The sequence below is a fragment of the Erithacus rubecula genome, assembly GCF_903797595.1.
Source record: "Erithacus rubecula genome assembly, chromosome: 3".
Lineage (NCBI taxonomy): Eukaryota > Metazoa > Chordata > Aves > Passeriformes > Muscicapidae > Erithacus > Erithacus rubecula.
In genome coordinates, this window is record NC_136689.1 from 135,690,773 (window position 1) to 135,712,963 (window position 22,191).

The 22,191-nt window shown below is 42.9% G+C and overlaps 1 protein-coding gene across 1 annotated transcript in view; it reads right to left on the bottom strand.

The window, feature by feature from the left end:
• Nucleotides 1-693: 693 nt before the first annotated feature.
• The window catches only part of SNTB1 (syntrophin beta 1), a 108,116-nt gene continuing 86,618 nt past the window's right edge, over nucleotides 694-22,191 (bottom strand). The window contains exons 4-7 of the mRNA XM_079300108.1: nucleotides 11,677-11,816; nucleotides 4,783-4,979; nucleotides 3,099-3,289; nucleotides 694-922 (exon numbers count right to left, since the gene is read on the bottom strand). Coding sequence (XP_079156234.1) covers nucleotides 830-922; nucleotides 3,099-3,289; nucleotides 4,783-4,979; nucleotides 11,677-11,816 — 621 coding nt within the window. The 3' untranslated portion in view covers nucleotides 694-829. The remainder of the gene's footprint in view (nucleotides 923-3,098; nucleotides 3,290-4,782; nucleotides 4,980-11,676; nucleotides 11,817-22,191) is intronic.

The following is a 22,191-nucleotide window of genomic DNA, read 5'->3' on the forward strand; positions in this document are numbered from 1 at the left end:
TGATGCCAGTTTTTTACTTCCAGGGCAAGCTGTGTGTATCATCTGTGGTGCTGGAGGTCAGTGTTCCTGCCTGCTTTTGGCTGCTCAAGTGGCTGTGAATAAGGCTGAAACTCAGTGAATCATGTTTTGAGTCAACAGTAAGCTGTCCCCCCTGAGAGCTGGCTCTCAGTACCATCCCTGTGGCTGGTCCTGCTTTGGCTCCATCACTGGGAATGTGGGTGATGTGGTTACTGCTGAATGTGAAACGTGAAACTGCCCCTGGCAGGGGCCCTCCAGCTGTTACCCAACCACAGCTGGATTGCTTCAGTGTCCAATTTAAAGGTGTTTATTTGCAGGCTCTGGGTATTCATGCCACGTTCTGGCAGTGCTCCAAAAGAAAAATCTCCTGTAAGAGGTGCACAGATTATAACTGTAAGAACCTTTCACTTTCAGGTAATGGGACAATCTTTAGAGAATTTCTGCCCAACCTTGGCTTGCATCACAACCAACATATCTGCATAGCCCTTTACTTTATATAGACAAGTACATTGAAATAGGCACAATTTATGATTCTGAAACATTTACATGTATGGCACTACACGCATTTATGGTCTCACTTGGGACTTTAAAATCCCATTATTTACAAGGAAATCCCCCCTCTCCTTGTCATTCCATCTCTTTAGCTGGTCAAAATGAAAGCCAGGCCTTGGAGGACTGCAGAAATGACCAATGCCCAGTCCTGAGTCCCAGGCTGGTGTTTGCTGCCAGCTGGGACAGGTTGCTGCTGCTGACTGTACTTCATATTAGTGTGGTTGCCCCGTCTCTCTTTGAAGAAACAGATGGATCCCACTTATGCCACCAAGCCCAGTCTTGTGATCTTTGCTGACAGGAAGGAATGAATGATGAAAACAATTGGTTTTGGACAGGAATGAAGGTCCAGTTGCTGAAAGTACAGGAAAAAAAAAAGTCAACCTGAGAATTATAGCTCAAACAAGAAATCATTTACTGAGTACTGAAGCTGCTGTCTGGTATTTTGGACAGGCTTCCATTAATAACAACCCTTCTCTACACCATATTGTTTTTCCTTTACATTCAGCTGCAAATATTTAAACTAATAAGCATCTTGGAAGCAGGTGAGATCTTGGTGCCTCTGGTCTTGTATCCACCTAGCTGAGCAGCAGAACACGTAGTCAGATTCTGCAAGCACTTTTCCAAGAGGCTCAACCCCTCAACTGCCTGGGATGGTGGGACTGCTCTGTCTGATGCCCAGTGCATCTGCTGTTGGTGCAGCTGAAGTACTTCAGGCAGTGCTGCACAGCTGCTTCTCTATTCTCACAGCCAGCAGTGAGACTCCACTCAGACTTTATTTTCCACAGCCATGGTTCAGATAATCTCACCACACGTTAGGCATGACAGGCTTGTCAGTGTGCAGACGCCCAACAACAGGGTCACATCAAAACAAACCACATTTGCCTTTCATAGTGGTGCATTCTGCCCTGCTTCCTCTTTCTTCCAGGCTGCACTGCAATCTGAGAAATGCTCATCAGGCCTTGGCCTTGAAAAGCAGCACCTGGGCTCATCCTTTCTTGAGCTTATCAGAAACACCCACCTGCTCCCAGGAACTACTGCTGTCTAAGGAGTTCATGTTTTCCTTATGAACAACCTTGGAAACTGCTTTCCTTGCCTGAACAGCACAACATTCCTGTTCTGACACTTTCAAAGAAAGTGCCGACCCAAACTGTGGCCAGGATGAAACACTCATGACTAAAGCCCACTCTCTTGTGGCCCTATAAACTGCTGTCCAAAATGAGACCCTTTGAGCTCTCCTGGACTGCAGCAGGCTGTGACCAGCACCTCCCTCTCAGAGCCAGCCAACTCTCAGGTCTGAGGATGACCAAACAATGAGTCCTGGGCTGGTACCCTCCCTCTTCAAGGCCTGACCCCTTGCCTGTTGGGAGATGCAGAAGCATCCAAAGTGAGTGTACTGTAAAGTTTGAGTGCTGTTAGTGTGTTCCTTCTTTTTATCCTTGCCTTCACTATTCTTTTGATATACACACCTTAACACACATATACAAGCCCCATGGATAGTTCTCAGTTCATTTCTGGTTTGATTGCCTGGATTTTGATTGTCTGGTTTTGTTGTTGCTTTGTTTCCTTGGTGTGCCTTAACTGTCCTGTAGGCAGTAGAGTGAATCTTGCCAATGAACTCTGTCATGCTGCTGCTAAATATTAAATCTTAATAATTAACTATTCTAATAATAAATATAATAAATATTTAAAATAATAAATAAATCTAAATAATTAAATACTAAAATTACCTTTGTTGGTAATTTTTTAAGCAATCTCACTCATTTGTAACACCTTTCCAGCAGTCATGAATCCACTTTATTGACAGCTAGTAAGAAATTATCTTCAAAAGTATGATAATAGGCAGTTTGCAAAGTATATATTAACAAAGGTATGTTTAGAATTAAGCACCCACCATGTTTAGGAACTGCTGAAAAAATCCAGGAGGAAAGACCATGTTTACAGTCATAATTAATGGATTTAAACTGCTCATTGGAATATGTGCCTTATTTTTAGGCATTGTGACAGCTTAGAGGCCTATGCAGACAGTTTGCACAACTTCTGTAGCTTTTTTTTCCCAGCAACTGCATGTTCAAAACTACCTAAAACATAGCTTGTCATAACATGAAGTCTCTATGTGTACATTGGAATTAATAAGGTCTCATTCTTAAGTTCTTTCCCTCAATCATTTTAAGTAATGTATACATACAACAATTTTAACATCTGGCTATTTAGTGGTACAGTTTGTTCTTAAATATGACAAATCTTTCATCTCCCTTTGTACGGTTTTACAGTTTTAACTGTCTTTTTAGTTTATCTCCTTCTAAAGTCTGACCATCATGCTGTGCTAGAAAGCACAATGTCTGAATACTGGTACTGGAACCTGGCCAAATGTTAGAATGAAACAGAATGGAATACAGAATTTCAGTTGGAATGGGCCTACAGTGCCTATCCAGTCCAACTTCCATTAGTGCTTCTCCACCCCCACAGGGATAGGGAAGGTTGGACAATCAAAGAGATGGTAACAACCCTTTGCTAAACACAGTACTTACAATTTCTCCATCTTTTTCTCCAAAGTCTAAATAAAGCATCCTTATGCCATCATCTGAGGACATTTTCAGTTTTTCGTAGGGGTATTGTGCAATTGTCTTGGGGAAGGCACCATCCTGCGGTTGGGCTGTAAGGGAGAATCCGTGTTCATAGTGGATGGTCAGGCGGCACTCCTGGCTCCTGTACGTGCAAGCTGGAGAAGAAATCTAAATTCAGTCTCTCACTTTCTTAAAAGCAGTCCTTCATGTTGCATCATACATCTACATGCTGACAAAAAACAATGTACTGAAGTTTAAGAAGGCTCAGACTGGTGTTTCCTCCTTACAAACCTTGACAAAGTCACAGCTACTCTTCCTGCATCTGATAGACACAACCAGAATCAATAAACGTGGCACACAACGCATGAGAAAATTAGGAACTGTAAAGAATTTCCCTACAGTATTTTGACAAAGATGAAGACACTCCTGAGTCCTCAATAGTGTTGTGGTAATTGAAAAAGGGCCCAGATAATTGTATGTAATAGCTACTGCAGGAGAAAGTCTGCATCTTCCCCTCAGCTCTGAAAGAAAGGCCATGATCCAAATTAAAGAATGAAGAGTTTTGGAGTTCACATCCCAAATTCACTGTTCCATCACTTTCTTGGAACAATTCTACCAAGAAGGATCCTTGGCAGTAGGATAAAAGTGCTGTGATAAAATAAGGGGCTGATTTCCCTCCTCTTTTGTAAAGAATGGCATTGATGTCATGGTGCTGAGGAGGTGCCCCTGTTCTGGAGCTGGTTCTGAGCTGGTGTGCACATCAGAGGCCCTCACAGAGCATCCTGAGCTCCCTGTGGGCAGCTGACAAGCAGCCACATGGCTCTACCTGAGCTTTGAGAAACCAGAACTGCCCTTTGGCACGGCTGGATTTGTGCTTTGGCTCCTGCTCTCAAATTTTTAGGAAATGAGTGGAGATAAAATTCAACATTAACAGCCCTGCCAATTGTAGGACTAGCAGGAGAAGCACTGCAAAGCCTGGGGGCACTCAAGAGAAAGGCCCAGCCTCAAACACCAGAGACAGTCCAGGCTTGCAGCTACCTGGCCAAACAGGACATCACTCCAGAGCATCTGCAGCCAAGTTCTTTTATTCCAATCAATTTTCAATCAATGTACAGAAGCACTGAGAAGTGACACCCTGATATTCAAGGGAGGAAATTACTACCCATCAAAATGTGGCTATTAGACTGGTTTGTGCTTTTTTTACTCTCCTCTAGTGTTTAGAGCTGGGTGAATAAATGATCACTTCATACTTGTGAATGTGCCACTCCTCTTCTGCCTTCTCCCTCTGCAGGACAAACTCCTGCTAGGCTCACAGGAATTTCCTGAATCTCAGAAAATTTCTCTTTTCTGTGGGTTTCTGGACAAACCTCTGGCAGTCACTCCTCTGTGACATGCAGGCCTACATGGCTGACTACAGACTTGTTTCTGAAACAACATGCTGAAAACAAACCCGAAAGTGAGCATGACAATGAGTGTGCCACAGGTGCCACAGCATCTGGGACAGGCTCAGAACCTGACAGTATTTTAAACAAGCAGAATCCTAAACATGCACATTTCTTAAATAAATCACCTCTAGCAGAAGGAACTTGAACTGCCACGAGTGTCACAGGGAGGGTGTGGAGGTGGCAGAGCTGCAGGTGCTACTCACAGGTGGTGATTTCTGTGATGAGCTCTGCAGAGTTGTGGCAGCCCTGCACCACACTCCTCGTCCACAGTGAGAGGTCCCGGCTGGTCTCAGTCCTGAACAGATGGGTTTCAATCCCCTGCCTTGTACCCGTACGCGTTGCAAACGACAAATCCACCCCTGACTTCGGTGAGCCTTTTCCTGGGCCAGAATGAACCAGCCTGAAATTGCATTTGAAAACACTTTAGGAAATTGTAACAACAGTGCACTGCAACAAAATTCCAACCTGAGCACAGCGTTGCTCTGCACATTCCTCATACAGTGGTTGGGAGCATGAGAACTCACAGCTGCTCTGCATTTTCTCAGAAGAGTGAAGGTCCAAGGCAGTGAGCACAGAAGCAGCTGGACACACAGGTGATGACATGGATGTCCCAAAATTACTTAATGAATTGTACAAAACATCCCTTTGGTTGAGGAACTGAGAGAACTCCCTGAATGGTCTGTGGTGATGGAATCTGGTCCACAGATACAAGTGCTGGCTCAAATGAGGCAGCTGAATCCATCTTCCACGGTGAAGCAGCATTTGCTCTAGAGCTTAAACATCTGCTGTCAAATTCAATGATATATACTGTTGAATAAAGTATGAAGCTCTGTAAAATATGTAGATGCCAAAGTACTGTCTTGTACTTACTTTTCCCACAAGGAACCTGTAAAATGCAAAATGCTGCAGCTACTTGTAATCTGAAATTCTCTCACATTTGTCTGCAATTAACATTTTTTGCCCAACAGCTGATCTCCTGTGGCCAGGAAAGGTTTGTTCATCTGGGCAAACAAAAATCACCAGGAATATTTCTTAGTGAGAAAAATCAATAAAAATTAATTCTTCCTTAAATCTGCCCTTTTGTGTTGGTGGTTTTTTGGGGATTTTTTTTCCCTCTTAAAGTATGGACAGTCAACACAGAATTCACTCAGGGACACAACACTGATTCATCTGAAAAGAATAATCCAGGGGAGCTCATCACTCTTGGAGATTCAGAGACCAACCCTCAGAGGCAATCACAAAATGAAATTTGTCTGAAAAGCTTATTTCTATCTTGTGCCTTCTGTTTTTCTTTCTATAGGCAAACAATATACTTCATAGGAGTCTATAAAGCATGTGGCATGGTAGTAGAACAGTTGTGCTAAGGGATAAAACATTAGATTAAACTAGTCTACTGAATACTAATTTACCCTCAAATTATATTTTTGCATGAACAAGAATAGTTGCCTGTTAGCTGACACTGTGTGGGTATGCCACCAAACAGGGATGTTTTAGTAGAAAAGAAAAAAAGCAAAAAGGAAAGAAAAAGCACAACATTAGCTTTTCAATTATTGATGCACCAGCCAAGAGCATCTGAAATTTTCCCCATGCTGACATATGGGATGCACACTGTGGCAAACAGATGCACTCCTCTTTCAGACCCCACTAGAAGGTTTGCAAGATTTGTTTACACCCAAGTTCATGAAACTTTCTCTTGGTTTTATGGTCCCAAGGACTCCTGGGAAGCGAGACACAGTATCCTGGGCAGAGATGCCCTGCTGTGTCTGGGCAGGACAAGAAGGGCTTTTTTCCCTCTAGAGGCTGAGTTAATGCCCCACTCAGCTTTGATACTCAAGGCCTCCTGCCTGTACTATAGACAGATTTTGCAGATGGGGACTGAGTGGCAAACAAACAGCCCAAAAATTTTAATTCTCTTCCATTTGGTGTGACAGGGTGCAAACTGTGAGGGGAAGCTACATCTTGATAACTAAGGCAAGAATCAGGGAACTGAAATCTCCAGTGACATCTGCTGCTGCCTGTCCCTGGGCAGTCACCCAGGCACAGGTATGGCCACTGCTCTCATGCTGGCTTCAGCCACTGGGCTGTGGAAAACCAGCCTGGAAAATCACACCAAGTTTGTAATCAGAAATAAAACTACTCTACCTTTTTCCTGGGTCATCCCCTTTCTGCAGTGCTCATCAGCTGTACTAAAAATCATTTTCTATTACTTATGTTACTGAATATATAACAAACAGATGGTTCCAATGTTTGATTTCCTTCCAAAACACACAGCACCACCACCCACTCCCCACACCTTCATGCTGTATCCATAGTACTGTATTGTAGGTTTTCTGTATATGGATAGAATGAAGATGTACTTTACAAATTAAAGTATGTGAACACATCCAGCATGAACATTGATTCTTGCCTGCCTTTTCTTATTATCTCTTCATTATTAAAAGTCTAGTCTCACCATGTAAAAATGTATTTCCATCAAGCAAGTCCAGATCATGCTTTGGAAAGTCATGCACTCAAACATGAACTAGACAAACATGCAGGGGGACATTTGATAGTATTTATGCACCAGCTGCCAGTTCTCATGCATTGGGTACAGGTCAAAGGATTCCCATCCCATAAAGTTGCATTAATGTGGGCCATTTCATTCACATGAAATGTGAATGAAGGTGTTTTATAGAAGGTGTTTTATCCTAAAGATACCTTAGAAGGCAAAAGACACCCTTAGAAACCTCACAGAAGGCTTCCACTGGCTCCTGCCTCCCATTAGCTGACTGCAGGTCAGGGTGTGTGGTGTGTGCTGTGCCCCAGAGCTGAAGCAGCACCCCAGGCCTGGCTCTGGTAATATTCACCAGGCTCTTGAGGGTTCCTCTGCTCCATGGAGGCTTCTGGGGGAATCTGTGAGCCTGAGAATGACCCCCGAGCATATAAGGCTCCTGGGGCCCAGCAGAGCTGTGAGAGGCAGGAGAAGGCTGGGCAGGAGAAGGCAGGGCAGAAGGCAGGGCTGGAGAAGGCTGGGCAGGAGAAGGCAGGGAAGGAGAAGGCAGAGCAGGAGAAGGCAGGGAAGGAGAAGACAGGGCAGGAGAAGGCAGGGTTGGAGAAGGCAGGGCTGGAGAAGGCAGGGAAGGAGAAGCAAGGGCAGGCTGGGAGTGTCCACACAGTGCTTGGGGCACAGCACCTGGAAAACACAACCTTGGCAGGTCCCACCAACAGTGTGACACTACTAATCTCTCTGTACTTCGGGGACCTTCTTAACCTTATTCTTTGAAAGCATTTGATAGCAAGATGGGCATGGTCTAACAGGAAGGGCTGGTGCGGGGTGTGATGCACTGGGATCTGCTTCTGATTGTAATGCTATGCGAAGAGTTTCAACAATTTACTGCAACAGCCAGATCTAATGGTCTCTTCAGGAAGGACAGTGAAACCAGCACTGACATTCAAAGGATGCTTTCAGCTGCTCACATGAGATTTAGCTCAGAAGAAACCACGTACAAGTGCATCAACACCCGTGCAGCTCTGCTGGTCAGAACACCACAGCCATCTGACCTTTTCTTAGCATTTGAGACCTGCCCTGGAATGGCTGTGCCCAGGAATGGCTGTGCTCCTTGGAAACCATCCACATTCTCTCAATTCATCTGCACGGAGGCACCCACAGCCCCCCTCATGGCCTTGGGAAGACAAGAAGAAAACTTGTATAGCACCTCATACACCTTCTTGAGGCTCTCAGTGTTCTCTGCCTGTCCCTCTGCCCACTTGCTCAAATGATTAATCAGTGCCCCAACTCCTTCCCCATTTTTTCCATGTCACTATCTATCAAACTGCTTTAATACTTTCTGGTTACAGACCTTGGCTGTACACAAAAGCTTCTTACCTGATCTTTAATCAGAGCCCAACATGGGCTGCTTTTTTTTTTTTTTTTTTCCTTTCATATCTGGCTATGATAGATAATGGAATTTGATTGCAAACATATAAGATGTAATTACTTAAGCCCCATTCCCATGCTAGAGGGAGGCACTGTTATTCAGGCATAAGGAAACATTGAAACAGAGATTATGACAAAAAGGTCCTTGGAGTCAGGGCTGTGTGCCAGCTGCTGTGCCTCTCCGTGCAGAGATTTAAAGCAACAACTTAGACTTGATCTCAGTTTTATTTGAGCTATTATTTATATTCCACGCAAAGCTGAGAAAGACTGACTGGAAAATACTTTTAGGTCTTCATAGCATCTATAGGTTGTAGGCAAACTTATCAACAAACAAGAAGGGCATGTTGAAATGTGGCTGTTAAAGGACTGTGAGAAGATTGTAATCCTTCTACCACTTTCCAATTTTCTCTGCTCATTATGTCTTGGGTAGATTAAGCATGACTGTACAGTATCTGGCACTAGAGATTTCCAGTTTCAGCAGCTTTTCAAATATGCATTAGCTAAGCAAAAATGTTTTCCCAAGGACTCATAAAAATCTGAAAGATGGGAGCAACTAAGATTACAACATGTGCTCTGCAAACTTTCCAGGTGAAAAGTTCTAAATTGCACTGATCAATGCACAGAGGGGATTGAAAATCCCGTCACGAGGAGGGGAATCACTGACCGAGAATGAACACAGCAGTCAGTACCAACAGAGAAATTGCTGCATTTTTTGCTATAACTGTACTCAGTGTGGCAGATCATAAAAGGAGGATTCTGCAGGGTTTTAATCAAAATCATCCAAAACAGGAAGTGTAATGATTTAGGGAATCTGTCCATTTATGGGATCTGCTGTATATGTGCATTTATCACATTGTGACTCCATTCTGAACACCAAATTCTGTATAGCTGCTGTCTTTTTATCTGAATGTTACATTCATTGATAGTAGTAAAAAAAAAAATCCCAGAAATAGGGCTGGGATGGTTGTCAGGAGGTCACCTAGCACGTCTCCCTTCACAGAGCAGGGCTAACTGTGCTGTGTGTCACCCATCCTTCAATGTCCCCAGTGATGAGGACTGCACACCTTTCCCAGAGAATTTAAACCAGTACCTCACCAATTCCCTGCCACAAGTGCAGTCAGCTATATTCTGTTGTGTTCAGGAGGGATCTAGAAAAGATGCTCCCCTGTCCTCCTTGTGTCTTTTCATATCTGAAAATATTGACATGTTTTCCATGGACTTCTCTAGATTATTCTCCACCTGATAGTGTTTCTATGTTATATATTTGCATTGTTTTCTTCTAGACCTTCCATGGTTAACTGGCATCTTTTTGGAAGTGCAATGCCTGTCATGAACATGAAGTATCACCTGAGGCTTTACTCATTCTCTGTAGTTAGGTATGATTACTACATCTGCCCAAAATGCAACACTTCTGCTATAAGCCAAGATGATTGTCTTCATTTTCCCCTCTCAAAAACATAACACCTTAGATAAAAGCAATTTTATCACAGTGCTTAGGTGCTTCCTGGCAGAGCAACTACTTTGTTGCTCATATTGCACCCCAAAACCCTTTTTCCCCAGCACTGAACTTTGCACTTTTCCTTTCTGAGCTGCACCCTGGCTTTCTTACAGACCATCCTGGCTTTCTTCCCAGTCTGTAAAGACCCTTCTGCAGCCTGACACATGTGCTTTGTATTCTCCTCCAGCATGAAGACCAATGTTTTCCCACTCAGGAAAGTATCCCATCAGACAAGGAGATGACTATCCCCACCCAAGGCAAGTCTGTCTGCTTGTGACATCCTGAGAAAAAAATATTTAACACATCTCAAGATGTGGACTTAGATTGTTTAATGCAGTATAAATTGGTCTCACTGATGATGGGAGCTGAAGATACTCAGCAAGGAGTTCCCTTTACACATGATGAAGTGCCAGGAAGGGGCAGGGTGCACTACAAGATACAAGTCACTTCAAGGATGATTTGAGCTCATGTGAAAATGAAACCCCTCCAAAAAGGGGAGGAAATGCATCACCTTCTGCTGGGGTACTATTGCTACTCAAACTCTAAGGTGTAGAGACAAAGCTGGATACAGGCTGCAATACTTTACCCAGCTTTCACTGGGACCTGTCACCCAGAATTGTCAACATCCAGCACCATGCCCTGCAGCAGGCTGCAAGTCTCTCACCCCATGTTAGGGTAACAAAGGAGGAGTCAGAAGCTGGCTTCCCAGGAAGTCTGAAAGCCCTCTCATGGGTAGGTAGACTGGAAAAATCAACCATCTGTGTAAATCAGTGAGTTCAAATTTTTTTGTTAAATATAATGGCTTGGCATCAAAGCGTCAGTTCATTTGGGGAGACAGAGAGAACAGAAATTAATGAGAGTGCAGTAAGAGACCCACTGCTTCTGGCTGGGGCAACCAGCCCTTCTGAATAGGAACTCATTGAAAATGGTATAATAGAGGCCTGTAGCAAGGCTGAAACAAGGAACAACAGCTCTTTCTCAAGCCTTTTGACCATGCTGGCAGAGAAACATGATTAAGATTCACATCAAGAAGCACAGACAGTTTCCACTGCATAAAGACAATCATGGGAAAGCTCTCTCTGAATCAGTGTTAATGGATACCTTCAAAATAATGCAAATGCTTATTTCCAACCTAGATTCAGGAATGTATCTTCCAAGCTTACCATTTTAAGCTAAAAAAAGGGCAGGAATTAATTTGCTAGAGCAGGAACAGAAGCTGTGCTGAAAGTGTTTCCATCAACATGTGGAACCCTCCCAAAGGGCCAAACTGCTGGTGTAGAACTGCCACACCAGAATGTTCAACTCAGGGCAACAGGTTCACTTTTTTGCAGCCAGGAGGAGCAGCTGGAAGTTGGAGTGTTTCTGCCAAGCTCACAGGTTTCCACACTGAGACAGGAATCTTAGGAGATTGAGCTCTTGGCTTTTTTAGCTCTCCTGCCTCTGTAACCAGGCCAAGTGGCCACATCCAAAATCTCAGTGAGTTTCTGGTCATCAGCCTCAGCCAGAACTTGAAATGGAGGAGAAAAGAGAAGTTAAGCTCAGCACATCAGCCCACTGAAGAAGAACCTTTTCAACCATAACATTTCAAATGTGACTACAGCTGTGTTCCAGCTGTACCCATTCCTGGCTGACTCAGCTGTTCCCAGTGCTCCTGAAAGCTGCCATGATAAAAAGCAAAGGTACCTGGTGGCGAGCAGGGGGTAGGTGTGCACAGGGCTGAACCAGGCTTCCTTCATCCGTGGCATGCTCTCATATATTAGGAGGTCTTTCTCTGTCAAAACCACTAACACTGGCTTCCAGTGCTTCTCGTTGTCTCCTGGCACCTGGAAAAGAGCAAAGTCTCAGTGAAACAAGAGACAAAGTTACCACCAGGACATGCCAGATGAGACAAACACCTTGAGTTCTGGGTGAGAAAATGAACAAGAGAGTTTTACTTCTGTGGCTTTTTGACATCTCCCACCTGAATTTATAATCAGAAGCAGCAGAAATTGAATAATGTGCAAGTCCTCTGCTGCTACCATTAGCACTGCTATTTCCAGCCTTCCTTTGCTACTGGCTACTCCATAAATGCAGTACTGGAAAAACACTGAGGTGGAGCTGGCTGTAGTTAGCTGTGGTATGCATGAAAGGACCTTAAATGTATATTTATAATGTGCACCATTCATGTGTAGCTGGCACATTAACCTGAGTCCTGGACACTGCTGCTGCTGTTTCTGTTTAAAAAGCTGCAACACCATCACTCTTAAAGAAGAGTGACAGGTAGCAAAAACTAGTGTTTGGGAGTAGATGCTTTTTTCCTCAACAGTTCACTTTTTTTTGCTTCTTCCTTCATACCATTCTTCCAGTTTTAGAAGTGCCTTTATAAAGGCACTTTATAAACCCCACTAAATGTGGGGTTGATCTCAAGCACTGACTCAGTGAGGGCTCTCCCTTCACATTTCAAACCCTTCTGTCAAAGGTGTCTAAAGACCAGAGCATCAGAGCCCTTTACTGGCTGCAGAATGCAGATGTGGAACTATATTTCACAGGTTAGATGTGTGATGTCCACATGGCAACACAATTATTGTTACGGGGACTAAGTATAGATTCTGGTTTTTACTTCTATTCTGGCAGCATAGAAATGTCTTAAAATAGTTAGGAATATGAAAGGACCTTTGTTTCAAGTAGGAATGAAGCTCTTTCACTGACAAACTAATAATTTTCCTTTTGGAGCACCTAAAGAAAAAGAAACACTGGTCCACAGTAACACTCACAGCCATGCATTCAAACACAAACATCTTGGCTGGGTACTAAAAGGAATGAAACAAATTCTGAAATTCACCAGAGAATCTGCTTGTCTCCATGACTCCTCCACTGAAACCTCTTCTGGGATGGAGAAGCAGCTGCCTGTGCTGTTCTGTGGTTGATGCCATGGACACATACCATGGGCATGTGTCACTGGGCATAGTTGGGTGGAGAAATGTATAAAAGGGATCAAAGTTTGGCCAGGCTGGGAGTGGCACACCCAGGTATGATAATTCAGAACCACATTTCAAACACTTGTATTTTATACAAAGGTAGGCTCCCACACATTTCTGAACTTTTAAGGGCTTTTAAGACCATTGTAATACACCCTTACATCAGAACACCAATGCCCAAAAGTAGATCGTAAACCAAGATTATTGACTTGTGCAATTTTTAAGATTTATTTCTCCCTCAGAACTAAGCTTTTCTAATAATCATATTCCTGTTTACAGCATTACTTGCTCATAGGTTATTCATGTCTCTTGAAGTCATAAACAGTTCATCCTTTCAATTTCTACAGAAGCATTAATACTTATTTATAATTTTCTTGTGGTGACAGTTTCTTGACACACAATCTTTCATTTTCGAATAGGGTCGAATAGAGAAGCCACATAATTAACACACCTATTACAACACTGACAAAAGAATGCAAAATTCAGAGCTCTCACAGTCTACATACCATGAAAATATTCACATGAGAAAAAACATCTTCAGCTTCTTAATACCACAGCTATTAATTGCAGTTAACACCCCAGTTCCTAGCATGGGAATACAGAAATGAGTGTCACAGTTAATGCTAACATTCAGTAAATGTTAATGTTTAATTTTGGACCACTTCACTGGTGTTCTTTAACTAGAAAGACTTTAGTACATGCTTTTGAAGATTTCCAGAAAAAAAAAAAAGGAAGATAAATATAAAATCTCTGTGACCACAAGCAATCTAAAGTCTAGGGGAAGCTGTTCACAGCTTTTCTGCAGAACCATCTTGCCTGTGTAGCATTTTCAATCACATATTTTGCTATCAGGTGGCTGGTCAGTCAATAGTGACTTCAGAAACTTTGGGGAACACTGTTCCCTGTAAAGCAATTACAGGAAAGAGAATAAAACTAATTTTACCAGCTGGTCCCACAACTCTTTGCCAGACAGCTGTAAATACTATGAGACAGGATTTCCAGCATGAATCCTGGAGTTCATGACCTGCACTGTGAAACCCACAGCTTTGCCCCCAGCAGCAGGGAGACTGTGGAGAAGATGTGGCTTGGTCATAAGGTATTGAGGATTGTTCTCAAGAATAAGTGACCTTACACACTATCTCTCCTTGTAGGATGCATCCCTTGTTTGTAGGGTGTGTAGTGGGAGAGGTGAGGAGGTGAATGATGTTTGCCTGTGTTCTGCTCTGAAACTCTCCCCAGTGAGAAGGGCCATGCAATACACACACTTTAAAGCACAGTTTTTAAACCTTACTGGGACCATAGCTGCCTCACTGATAAGGAATGCTGGTGTAAGCAACACTGCTGCTATTTCAGACCTGAAGAAGGATTTGGGTGCCTGAAAGCCTGTCTGTTTTTTCCCAACTCTAACAGCTGATCTAATAAAAGATACTGCCTTTCCTTAAAAACCTTGAATTGCATCACTCTTCCCTTATTTTGCAGGGTTTGGATCAGGCTGTAACAGCTGATGCCATGCTGTTCAACAGGCAGTTGGCATTTCTGGAAGATGTCAAAGAGAACAGGCTGTCCTGTAAATCTCAATAGCAAATTTTAAAAAGGAAGAAGAGAGGCTGCAAATATACCATTGGCCTACAGGATACATTTATCACAAATCAGCATGAGAAATTAATCCAGATCAACAAGTGTCATACCAAGCATGGGTATAATAGCAAATTACAAAACAAAAGAAAAAAACCCACGCTGCTTATGGGCAACTAAGTGAAGGATTTGTTCACGTTTAATATCTGATATACCCAAAAGATGAAATGCCTGTGTAAGAATAAATTTAAATATAGTTTAAGATACATTTTAAAGGCATGGTTTTAGACAATGATTAGGTCCAGCTCCTTAGCCAGAATCTTGCAGAATTTTGGCACTTGCACTACAGTTTCTTCGCTCCAGTTCCCACTTGCACATGTACAATTCAAAGTGCATTGATCTGTGCTGCAGACAAATAAAATCACCATCCACTCTAAAAAACTTTTCAAACTCAACCCTTTTTCAAAGTCAAAACTGTTAAATCAACTCTAGATGAACTACAGAAAAGTCAGCATTCCACAACAAAATGAATCAGCAAATATTTTGCTGGCATTCTGGACAGTGCTCAAGCACCTCCAAACAGGTACCAGTGCTCCTTCTGTGTGTCACAGAGGTCACTGCTTATATTCCAGGTGAAATTCCACTTCAAGTCAATGAAGCTGTAAATGTTTATACCAGAAGTAAAGTTGATTTCTTTTTTTTTGTTTAATAGACATACTCTGCCCCTAGATCAAAGTCACAAACTTGAAAAGGGAGAACCTTTTCTAAGAAAATAACCCAAGTGCAGTGAAGAATTGTTTTTGCTACTCCAAACCTCTTTGTTCCTCATTTACTCACCCCATTAAGTGGAAATGCCACTTTTTCCTGTATGCACTTCTTTCGTTTACCTTTCCAAATTCAGAAAATATTTCTGTGCTGCAGGGAAGAAATCTAATTTTTTTGTGTATAATAACATGATGGCTGGGCTTGGGATGACACCAGAGGAGACCAGTGTTCATGACTAGCTCAGACCCAGACTCCCCCTGCAGAGCCAGGTCAAGAGTTCTGTGTTTGCACTGCAGTCCCTGCTGGGCTGGGAGTGCTCCTGTGACACACACGGTGGGAATAGATGGGAATGTGGGGGCAGACAAAATGTGTGGAACAGCAGATGTTGGATTCCACAGCTACATGGAGACCTGGCCATCAATCCCTGGCTGACACAACCAGGGTGTTCAGTGCAGGGCATGGGCTGGAGACACAGGGATGGAGACACAGGGATGGAGACACAGGGATGGACACAAGGGATGGACAGACAGGGATGGACAGACAGGGATGGACACACAGGGCTGGACATGGCAGACCCATGGCACCCAGGATGGGCCTGAGCTCTGGCTGCCTCTGGAGGCCTCTGCAGTGCCAGGCTCTGCTTTGGGACCAGACCTGTGTTGCCAAGGACTGACTGCAAGCAGTGACACAAGCTCATCAATACCTGCATGGCTGCTCTGCTCCTGCTGCTTTCTGCCCACTGCTCACAATGCACCCTCAAGGAGTAACTCCCCTGGGACACAGCAGTGCTTCCAAGGAGCCAGCTGGCTGTGCCTGAAGTGATGGGCATCCCTGTCCCCTCCAAAGGGCATCACAGCTTACAAAACTTTGACAGTTTTCACATATAACTAGTTGCTATAAAACAATGGGCATCTCAATGGACATAAATCCTTTTACAAAATGTTGGACCTTTGCTCTTTCACCTGTTGGGTTTTTCTTTGGATTTCAGTTATTCATCTACTTCAGGGTGTCAGGAATGGATGAAAAAATACTTTTAATCTGTGAAGTTTACAGATAATTAAATTAGAGACCTTGGTCTACTCTGAAAAGCTGATTTATATTTTTGTTACCTCAAAAGGGACATTCCAATTACATTCCCTGTTTAGTAAACAAATTATAAACTGCCAGCAGACCCCACTGCAGCAAGTATCCAGAATGTGTCTTTTAAGAGACCACTGTGAAGTTTATGTTTACAGTAAGTGTTTTATTTAACCCCCTTTTCCAACACCTCCTCCCAAATCCCAGACCTACACTATCCTCTTACACTGAGCACAGAAGGAGCAACCAAGAATGAACTTTCTTGCTATTTTACCTCTCCCTTAAAATCTCTCTGTGCTGACAAGCAAGATTTGACACAGGCTGGGATGGGTTCTCTACGTATTTCTTGCCTTTTCATTGTGTTTTGATGAAGGGTTACATCTATGTTCAGAATAAATTTGATTCATTTACAGAAACCCACTTGTCAGTTCCTGAAAATAACAGCTGGGACTGAAAAGGGTTTTTGCAAGATGAACAGCAGGGATGCAGAAATACATCCTGCAAACCCCAGCATATGCAACAACGCTGGTATTTGCTCGAGCTCATTTGATGGGAGGCAATTTGCCTGCAGGAGTGGGTGTAAGTGACAGCCGTAGGCAGGGGATATCAACACCTCCCATACCACATTCGGGTGTGTTTTGCTGCTAAACTTTGTAGTTTTAAACAGGAAATAATGTGCATGTTTTTTTAGGATTTCAAAAAAAGTAATGAAAACGTGTCTGGTTTTGTTTTTCTCTTTTTTTGACCCCAGCGATGGCTCAAAGGTGGCTTTTGTCATTATCAGATCTGGATTGAAGTCAATGCACACGTGAAAATCCCCCAAAGGGCACAATATTGCTCCTGGAAGGAGTGAGCAATACTTGGCCAAGGTACCAGAGCTGTGCAAGCAGCCAGAGCCAAGAGGGCAAGGTGGAACCACAGCAGGGACCACACTGAGCCACCCTGCAGCTCATACAGGGACCACACTGACCCACCCTGCAGCTCACACAGGGACCACACTGACCCACCCTGCAGCTCACACAGGGACCACACTGACCCAGCCTGCAGCTCATACAGGGACCACACTGAGCCACCCTGCAGCTCACACAGGGACCACACTGAGCCACCCTGCAGCTCACACAGGGACCACACTGACCCACCCTGCAGCTCATACAGGGACCACACTGACCCACCCTGCAGCTCACACAGGGACCACACTGACCCACCCTGCAGCTCACACAGGGGCCACACTGACCCACCCTGCAGCTCACACAGGGACCACACTGAGCCACCCTGCAGCTCACACAGGGACCACACTGAGCCACCCTGCAGCTCCTGAGCAGAGCCCAGGAATCACTGATAACTCAGCTACAGGCACTGCTGGGCATGGACAAGACAATCATTCTCAAGACAGCTCTCTTCAATTCTGAACTCCTCATTATCCTTTAAAACAACAGGGCACAAGCCAACTTTTGCCAAAATGAACACAGTCAAACGCATCAACACTGCAATATTTTCAAACAATGTCCTTACTCTCTAGACTAACGGGATTTTCAAACAGCTCTGGCTCACATCCAAAGACCTCTAAATGCAAGAAAAGTACCTAAGTGCTGTGAACTCACCCATGCATGAATGGCAAGTGATCTGAGACCTTTCCTGCAGCCAAACAGGAATGCCCGATTCCAATTTTGCAATAGAGGTTTGTTCCCAAGTTTGGTGAAGTCAGCTGGAATTTTCCTAATAACTCTTTAACTATGCTCATGAGAAACAAGCCAATAACTCTTTAACTATGCTCTTGAGAAACAAGCCTAAAGGTTCAGTGTCTTCCACACCACAGAGAAGAAGTAGCCAAATTTTTCTTGGAGGTGAGATGGAAGAGGATGACATTCAATATACACAAATAGAAGCAAGGGGAATTTTGATTTGGTACTCAGAGAAACCTTTTCTATGTATCATGGTGGTCAAATACTGAAACAGACTGTGAATAGCCACCCCTCAAGTTACTCACAACATGACTAATAAGGGCCTGAGCAAGCTGTTTTAGTTGGGTCAGTTTAGTGCAGGAGGCTTGTATTCCTTCCAACTTGTCTTACTTTGTGAGTCTATGAAATACCAGATAAAACTGAAGAAGTCCAGATTTGGATAAGAGAGTCATATAGATTGTCCCTAAGTTAAAGATGGTTGTATAATTATTCTGTTGACATACAGATTTTCATGTGTTCCATGAATGCTGCATCAGTATGAATGCATTAGTAACACAGAATAGTTATCACTGCTAAAGGGTTTGCAGGATGATTTGCCTTGAGCCTTAAATCCTCTAGAGCTGTATAAGAAGTGTATCCTTGATGCTCCTATCTTGATGAAGTCTAACACTCTGCATTTCCATTGCAGCAGATTAAAGATCAGAAACATAAGGGAGTGAAAAATCCCAGCATCACACAAATTTTATTCACTTTACCTTAAGTAAAAATGTATTACACAACATGAGAAAAGTTTAAAATTCTGATGTCTTGTCTTGAGATCCACAGAAACTTATTAACTAAATACACAGAAATCCAAGTCCAGGGGACTCAAAAATGGACAAAATGGTAATTCATCTATATTTGAAATCTCAACCATGACCCACAATTCTTCTGCTGTGCATGAAGCTGGGATTTGAAGGTCCATATTCTCCAGTGAGACAGGAGATTTTACCTTCCTGATACTGTCAGGAATCATTCCAGGGAAAATCAAACAGGCAGTGTGCACAGGAGATGGCAAAAGCCATAACACACCATTTGTTAGGACACTGATTGCTTTTCATTTTAGTTAAGCTGACCATTGTGATTTAAGAAGTATGCTGGTGCTTCCTGGGTAAAACACATTTTCTTCTACTAGCAGTAACTTCAGACCATGACAACACTGTGTGAAATTGGAGTAGTAGTAATTTATGATAGCAAAGCTTTGCAAATAGCAAAGGTCCACTCCTGAAATGATAGTGTTGAACCAAATTACTTTTTAGAAAAAGCTGCACTTTGCTATCTTTTCTTGTTTTCATTTTTATTGCTTCTCAGAAATTTCCAGGGGAGAATGGGGAAGGTAAGAGGACATTTCATCACTCAAGGGCAGTGGCCAACCTGTAAGTCACAAGATGACACAAGATAACATAAGTCACAAGAGACAGATGCAGGTCAGACACACAGGAAGGTCAGCACAGCTCCACTGGCCACTGAGGCTCATCAGGAGACAGTGGACAGCTGAAGCTCAACTGACCTTCAAACACAACTCCACTGGGAACAAACCTGGACTGGATGAGCTCACATTGTTAATACTGCTTGTAGAAGAGGCACAGGGAGGGAGGACTAAAAGGAGGGAAAGACCATTAACCCCAGGCTTTTCTAAACAGTTATACTGATTGAACAAATTAATGGAAAGCCTGAAGAGTGGGTTGAGCACTAACCTGCTATTTATAAGCAAAAAACTGTAAAGTGGAGGCAATCACAAGTAGTTACCTCCATGACCTGCCAGCAACTGTTTTGATCTGCCAGAGGCAGATTCTTTCACACAGCAATCTCTCTCTTCCAGCATGCTCACACAACCACACATTCAGGACAGAAGTGAAGATGCTATTAGCAGACACCTCTGAATCTGTTGTGTGTGCATGCATAACTTATTTGTGAAGTGTCTGGGCTCTTCAGACTGCACCTGAGAGTGGCTGTAAACTTAGTATCTGAAACAAGTCTCATGAACATATCACCAAAAAGCTGCTGGCAGCAGCTACCTGAAGTTTAATAAATATTTAAATAAAAATCAAAAAGTTAAAATGTGGTAGGAACTGTACTTCCAAGATGCAGCTTAGTTTTGGGAGAGGTCAGCAGCTGTGTTGTCTCCAAAATAATCACTGGACCCCAAAGCACAAAAAATCTAATGCTAGGGGAAAAACCTGTACTTCCCTTTAAAATGGAGCAGTCTCCTTCCTCCTTAAGCCAGGCTTGGCCTGTGGAAAACCAAGGAGCACAGCACAGTCATGTGCTTTCTGCTTCAGTCCATGGAGCTGTTTTGCACATCAGGATCAGGTACAGAAGGAAAGGGATTCTACTTTGTGCTGGAGATTTTGGAAGCTCTACCACATCTCCTGTGCAACTGCCCAAGAGCAGATATTGCTACTCAGTGGTGGGGAAAGCAGGTGTGCTCCAGGATACCAGAACAGCCACTGATCCCTGCTGTGCCCTGCAGGTTACTGTGCTGGAGTTGTGCTGTGAGCAGAGCTCTGCTCAAGCCAAGGGAGTACAACATCATCAGTGGGGCATAATGGAATTGCACAAGAGCAGAATCCATGTGCAGACACCATAGTTTCAACTCACTGTCCCTGAAGGGTCTGTAATTTGCAATTGAATTTGACCTCTGCTGATCAAAAGGGTTCCACATTAAGATAGATGGGTAATAATATCCATTGCCTCAAAAGATACAAGTATGTCATCTTTCAATTCAGTAAAAATGTGTGGATTTCTAAATAGCAGCTAAGAACACTTTTCAACAGCATCCAATCAAATGTGAATGCTGGAGGTGGACTTCGATTTGAAAGCAGCTTGCAGTTTTTAATGATGGCTGAAACATGAAAAATGCAATTTGAAATTGTTACAGTGCCTATTTGGTGAAGGACAGGTAATCATCAATGTCTACATTAAAACTAGAGTGACTGAAATCTGTCCCAGGAGATGTTCTGTGCCTTTGTCTACCACATCATCATCCCAATATTCAGTCTCAGAAATAATGGCCCATCATGACTGGTATCTTTTGAAGACTGACAGATTTGACTAGTTTACTCAAGGGTCATAATAAATCATAAGTGCTGGAAGTAAAAATAGTAGGGGAGCAATACAGAGAGAATAAGATGTTTCATTTTCATTGTTATTATGTTGTCTGAAGGACAATCCAGAGTACTGTGTCATTTCAGTCTGTGTGTCACTGATCAATATTCAGCAATACTGATAGACTTCAATGCAACTAATGACCTCAAGCAAATGAGTGAATTCACTACATGCTTCACACAAAAATGTTACCTTCAAAACACAATTAAAATCTGTATGCTATGCTTCATCAACTGGAATTTTGAGCATGCTGAGAAATATTTGGTAGCCTTATCAAAAAAACAAAAATTCAATTAGAATTCTTAATAATTTCACTTAATTTTGACAGAATGTGGAGCAGCCACAGATGTCTGAAAAATTTGGTGAAAATTAGTCACAATTTGGAATCCATATCTACTTATTAAGATTTATCACAAAAAAAAAAACCGTACATGTCTTTTTTCTGATTTATTTATTTACCTAGTTGTCAGCTTAAAAGCCATTTGATTATTTGAAACCTTTTTTTAAACTATTACAAAGTCTGTATCTCCATTACCACAACAACAGACCTCCACCAGCTATCTAAGAAATTCATTTTGTTTTTGGGGGGAGGAGAGAGAGAAAGGGGGAGAAATTTGAACATGCACTTTTCATTTTAATTTATCATATTTAACATTTTCTGATGGGCAGGATTTTTATTTCTTTTCCCCCAGAAATCCAGTGGAGCTCCAGCAGACCTCTGGATCCCTCACCAGCTGTGTCACTCCAGGAACCTCCTGGATGACTTGAAAGATGAACACTGCTCAGGCTCAAACAGCCTTTGTTCCCAAGATTTGTCCAGCCTGTTCTTTAAAGCCTTTCCTGACAGAAACCCTCAGCTACTCTATTGTAGTCCCAGACCAGTTTCACCATTAGGAAACCATTGCCCATTCTGGAGCACCTGCCACTGGGGTTACTGTGAGTTCAGGGACCATTACCTGCTTGGGAGACTAGCAGAAAATTTGAATGATGTGCAT